This window comes from Alosa pseudoharengus, unplaced genomic scaffold (genome assembly GCF_046254945.1).
Source record: "Alosa pseudoharengus isolate Yale_2024_CS ecotype anadromous, Long Island Sound unplaced genomic scaffold, YU_APseudo_1.1 YU_APseudo_1.1_scf_19, whole genome shotgun sequence".
NCBI lineage: Eukaryota > Metazoa > Chordata > Actinopteri > Clupeiformes > Clupeidae > Alosa > Alosa pseudoharengus.
Genome location: NW_027468657.1, coordinates 1,047,501 through 1,055,000, shown reverse-complemented (window position 1 = coordinate 1,055,000; position 7,500 = coordinate 1,047,501). Strand labels below are relative to the sequence as shown.

At 45.9% G+C, this 7,500-nt stretch overlaps 1 protein-coding gene across 1 annotated transcript in view; it reads left to right on the top strand.

Annotated features, from left to right (window-relative positions):
• The window catches only part of sbf2 (SET binding factor 2), a 109,909-nt gene that overhangs the window by 77,952 nt on the left and 24,457 nt on the right, over positions 1-7,500 (top strand). The window contains exons 24-25 of the mRNA XM_076291488.1: positions 4,991-5,163; positions 5,648-5,760. Of these exons, the coding sequence (XP_076147603.1) occupies positions 4,991-5,163; positions 5,648-5,760 (286 nt within the window). The remainder of the gene's footprint in view (positions 1-4,990; positions 5,164-5,647; positions 5,761-7,500) is intronic.

Here is a 7,500-nt window from a genome sequence, read left to right as displayed (position 1 = left end):
ACGCACGCACACTATACACACTATACACATTACGCACGCACGCACACTATACACATTACGCACGCACGCACACTATACACACTATACACATTACACACGCACACTATACACACTATAAACATTACACACGCACACTATACACACTATAAACATTACGCACGCACGCACACTATACACACTATACACATTACGCACGCACACTATACACACTATACACACTATACACATTACACACGCACACTATACACACTATACACATTACGCACGCACGCACACTATACACACTATACACATTACGCACGCACGCACACTATACACACTATACACATTACGCACGCACGCACACTATACACACTATACACATTACACATGCACACTATACACACTATACACATTACGCACGCACGCACACTATACACACTATACACATTACACACGCACGCACACTATACACACTATACACATTACGCACGCACGCACACTATACACACTATACACACTATACACATTACGCACGCACGCACACTATACACACTATACACACTATACACATTACGCACGCACGCACACTATACACACTATACACACTATACACATTACGCACGCACGCACACTATACACACTATACACACTATACACATTACGCACGCACGCACACTATACACACTATACACACTATACACATTACGCACGCACGCACGGACACTATACACACTATACACATTACGCACGCACGCACGCACACTATACACACTATACACATTACGCACGCACGCACACTATACACACTATACACATTACGCGCGCACGCACACTATACACACTATACACATTACGCACGCACGCACACTATACACACTATACACATTACGCACGCACGCACACTACACACTATACACATTACACACGCACGCACACTATACACACTATACACATTACGCACGCACGCACACTATACACACTATACACATTACACGCGCACGCACACTATACACACTATACACATTACGCACGCACACTATACACACTATACACATTACACGCGCACGCACACTATACACACTATACACATTACGCACGCACGCACACTATACACACTATACACATTACGCACGCACGCACACTATACACACTATACACATTACGCACGCACGCACACTATACACACTATACACATTACGCACGCACGCACACTATACACACTATACACATTACGCGCGCACGCACACTATACACACTATACACATTACGCGCGCACGCACACTACACACACTATACACATTACGCACGCACGCACACTATACACACTATACACATTACGCGCGCACGCACACTATACACACTATACACATTACGCGCGCACGCACACTATACACACTATACACATTACGCACGCACGCACACTATACACACTATACACATTACGCACGCACGCACACTATACACACTATACACATTATGCACGCACACTATACACACTATACACACTATACACATTACACGCGCACGCACACTATACACACTATACACATTACGCACGCACGCACACTATACACACTATACACATTACGCACGCACACTATACACACTATACACATTACGCACGCACACTATACACACTATACACACTACGCACGCACGCACACTATACACACTATACACATTACGCACGCACGCACACTATACACACTATACACATTACGCACGCACGCACACTATACACACTATACACACTATACACATTACGCACGCACGCACACTATACACACTATACACACTATACACATTACGCACGCACGCACACTATACACACTATACACATTACGCACGCACGCACGCACACTATACACACTATACACATTACGCACGCACGCACGCACACTATACACACTATACACATTACGCACGCACGCACACTATACACACTATACACATTACGCGCGCACGCACACTATACACATTACGCACGCACACACACTATACACACTATACACATTACGCACGCACGCACACTATACACACTATACACATTACACACGCACGCACACTATACACACTATACACATTACGCACGCACGCACACTATACACACTATACACATTACGCACGCACGCACACTATACACACTATACACATTACGCACGCACGCACACTATACACACTATACACATTACGCACGCACGCACACTATACACACTATACACATTACACACGCACACTATACACACTATACACATTACACACGCACACTATACACACTATACACATTACGCACGCACGCACACTATACACAATATACACATTACACACGCATGCACACTATACACACTATACACATTACGCACGCACGCACACTATACACACTATACACACTATACACATTACGCACGCACGCACACTATAAACACTATACACACTATACACATTACGCACGCACGCACACTATACACACTATACACACTATACACATTACGCACGCACGCACACTATACACACTATACACACTATACACATTACGCACGCACGCACACTATACACACTATACACACTATACACATTACGCACGCACGCACACTATACACACTATACACACTATACACATTATGCACGCACGCACACTATACACACTATACACACTATACACACTATACACATTACGCACGCACACTATACACACTATACACACTATACACACTATACACATTACGCACGCACGCACACTATACACACTATACACATTACGCACGCACACTATTATACACATTACGCACGCACACTATACACACTATACACATTACACGCGCACGCACACTATAAACACTATACACATTACGCACGCACGCACACTATACACACTATACACATTACGCACGCACGCACGCACGCACACTATACACACTATACACATTACGCACGCACACTATACACACTATACACATTACGCACGCACACTATACACACTATACACATTACGCACGCACACTATACACACTATACACACTACGCACGCACGCACACTATACACACTATACACATTACGCACGCACGCACACTATACACACTATACACATTACGCACGCACGCACACTATACACACTATACACATTACGCACGCACACTATACACACTATACACATTACGCACGCACACTATACACACTATACACATTACGCACGCACGCACACTATACACACTATACACATTACGCACGCACGCACACTATACACACTATACACATTACGCACGCACGCACACTATACACACTATACACATTACACACGCACGCACACTATACACACTATACACATTACGCACGCACGCACACTATACACACTATACACATTACGCACGCACGCACACTATACACACTATACACATTACGCACGCACGCACACTATACACACTATACACATTACACACGCACGCACACTATACACACTATACACATTACGCACGCACACTAAACACACTATACACATTACGCACGCACGCACACTATACACACTATACACATTACGCACGCACGCACACTATACACACTATACACATTACGCACGCACGCACACTATACACACTATACACATTACGCACGCACGCACACTATACACACTATACACATTACGCACGCACGCACACTATACACACTATACACATTACGCACGCACACTATACACACTATACACATTACGCACGCACGCACACTATACACACTATACACATTACGCACGCACGCACACTATACACACTATACACATTACGCACACACACTATACACACTATACACATTACGCACGCACGCACACTATACACACTATACACATTACACACGCACGCACACTATACACACTATACACATTACGCACGCACACTATACACACTATACACACTATACACATTACACGCGCACGCACACTATACACACTATACACATTACGCACGCACGCACACTATACACACTATACACATTACGCACGCACGCACACTATACACACTATACACATTACGCACGCACGCACACTATACACACTATACACATTACGCACGCACGCACACTATACACACTATACACATTACGCACGCACGCACACTATACACACTATACACATTACACGCGCACGCACACTATACACACTATACACATTACGCACGCACGCACACACACACTATACACATTACACCAGGTACACGCACGCATTATACACATTATACACATTACGCACGCACGCACGCACGCACTATACACATTACACGCGCACGCACGCACACTATACACACTATACACATTACACACACACATGCACACACACACACACACACACTATACACATTACACGCACGCACGCACGCACTATACACATTACACACGCACGCACTATACACATTACGCACGCACGCACGCACTATACACATTACACGCGCACGCACGCATGCACACTATACACACTATACACATTACACACACACATGCACACACACACACACACACACACTATACACATTGCACGCACGAACGCACTATACACATTACACACGCACGCACGCACGCACTATACACATTACGCACGCACGCACGCACGCACTATAAACATTACACCCGCACGCACACTATACACACTATACACATTACACACACACATGCACACACACACTATACACATTACACGCACGCACGCACGCACTATACACATTACACACACACACACACACATTATGCACATTACACACACACACACACACACACTATACACATTATGCACATTACACACACACACACACACACACATGCACACACTATACACATTACACACGCACACACATTATGCACATTACACACACACACACACAAACACACATTAACACACACACACACACACACACACACATTATACACACAATGCAGCAGATATGTTGTGTGTTTATAGGACAAATACTGTGATTGTATGATGATGTAATAAGAGGGGGCGGAGTAAAGGTGAACTGTTTCTGTCAGCTGATAAAGGTAGCGTTTGATGAGGAAGTGACATCAGAGGAAGTGGAGACATTCCGGAAGCATATCCAGAGACTGCGTTTCCCACAATCCATCTTCAGCACGTTTGCTTTTGCAGCAGGACAGAGCATACCTCCCGTCACCCCCAAACAGAAGGAACGTAACACAGGCCTCCGGTCAGTACGCACGCACGCACGCACGCACACACACACACACACACACACACACACACACACTACACACACACATACACACATACGCACATGCACACACTACACACACACATACACACATACGCACATGCACACACTACACACACACACACACTACACGCACACACTACACGCACGCACGCACGCACGCATGCACACACACACACGCACACGCACACACATACACACTAAACCACGCACACACACACACACACTACACACACCCACACACTACACGCACACATACACACTACACACACACACACATACACACTACACGCACGCACGCACACACACACACACTACACGCACGCACAACAACACAGGCCTCTGGTCAGTGCTCACACTAACACACACACATTCTCAGCATGGTCTCCATATGTGTAGCTGTTACTGGAGACTGTACATTTGTGTGTGTGTATGTGTGTGTGTGTGTGTGTGCGCGCAGTACCCTCTCTAAGACGCTGGTGAAAGGAGCTCGGCGTGCGGGGAAGATCACCATGGGCCGCCAGACACTTCGCAGGAGTCGCACGACTTTTCACGAGGATGACGATATCTCAGGTGTGTGGCCGACAATTTTCTCCAAAGCTCCTCTATACAGCAGAGTTCCTCATGGTTCCTCAGGGTTCAGTTCCTCTATACAGCAGGGTTCCTCTACACAGCAGAGTTCCTCAGAGTTCCTCAGGGTCCAGTTCCTCTATACAGCAGAGTTCCTCTATACAGCAGGGTTCCTCTACACAGCAGAGTTCCTCAGGGTCCAGTTCCTCTACACAGCAGAGTTCCTCAGGGTTCAGTTCCTCTACACAGCAGAGTTCCTCAGAGTTCCTCAGGGTTCAGTTCCTCTATACAGCAGAGTTCCTCTAAACAGCAGAGTTCCTCAGGGTTCAGTTCCTCTACACAGCAGAGTTCCTCAGAGTTCCTCAGGGTCCAGTTCCTCTACACAGCAGAGTTCCTCAGGGTTCAGTTCCTCTACACAGCAGAGTTCCTCAGAGTTCCTCAGGGTTCAGTTCCTCTATACAGCAGGGTTCCTCTACACAGCAGAGTTCCTCAGGGTTCAGTTCCTCTACACAGCAGAGTTCCTCAGAGTTCCTCAGGGTTCAGTTCCTCTACACAGCAGAGTTCCTCAGGGTTCAGTTCCTCTACACAGCAGAGTTCCTCAGAGTTCTTCAGGGTTCAGTTCCTCTACACAGCAGAGTTCCTCAGAGTTCCTCAGGGTTCAGTTCCTCTATACAGCAGAGTTCCTCTATACAGCAGAGTTCCTCAGAGTTCCTCAGGGTTCAGTTCCTCTACACAGCAGGGTTCCTCTACACAGCAGAGTTCCTCAGGGTTCAGTTCTGGGCCTGTGTCTGTGCGTGTGCGTTTGTGTAATAATTGTGTGTGTGGGCAAGCATCCCTGTTCCACTCTGTGTGTGTATGTGTGTTTGTGTGTGTGTGTGATAATAGTGTGTGTGTGTGATAATTGTGTGTGTGTTGTAGTGTCAGATGAGGGCGAGCCTCCCTGTTCCACTCTGAAGGCGTGTGTGTGTGTGTGTGTGTGATGTGAAGAAATATAATATTTTAATTAAATTCGGGCGGGTGGCGGTTGAACCAATGAAATTAAAAAAATATAGCCACATTTTTGAAATAGTCACATTTGCATCAGGCAGTTTGGCCTAGTTGCTTCTATGCATGCTGCTTTGTTTATCTATCAGAGACGGTGTTGCGGAATTGGTGTATTCCGATGTTTCACTGAGCAACCACGCACGCACACACACACACACACACACACACACACACACTAAGGGCTGTATTTTGGGCCACCAGCGCATGGCGTAATACTCGTTATTCACCCGCGGAAAGTTGAATTCGGTATTTTGCACGTTTTTGCGCCCAGGGGTGTGGCAATTAACAACCTAGGGAGGGGACTCGCGCGTTGTCTAAAAATCGCTATCATACACCACCTAAACCTGGTCAGAAGTCAATGGCGAGTTGTTCATATGCTATTTTAAGAGCGCATGTCAACAGTCATATTGGCAGGTGCACGCACCATCCTTCTATCATTCATGAACGCACACCAGCGCACATCCATGCAAAGCATTAAATTGCACGATTACAATTGGAAACATAATTAGAATAAAGATATTACGAAATACTGTACATCTCATGATGAGTAGTTATTCACCATCATTTGCAAATTGGTAATGACGGTTAAAAGTGATTAGGGGAGAGGCGAGAGACACGTATGGAGCACAGCTGAAGACGCACTGTCACGAGATATAAGCAACTCCTCTGCAGGATAAATGTTGTTTTATTCAGTCATTT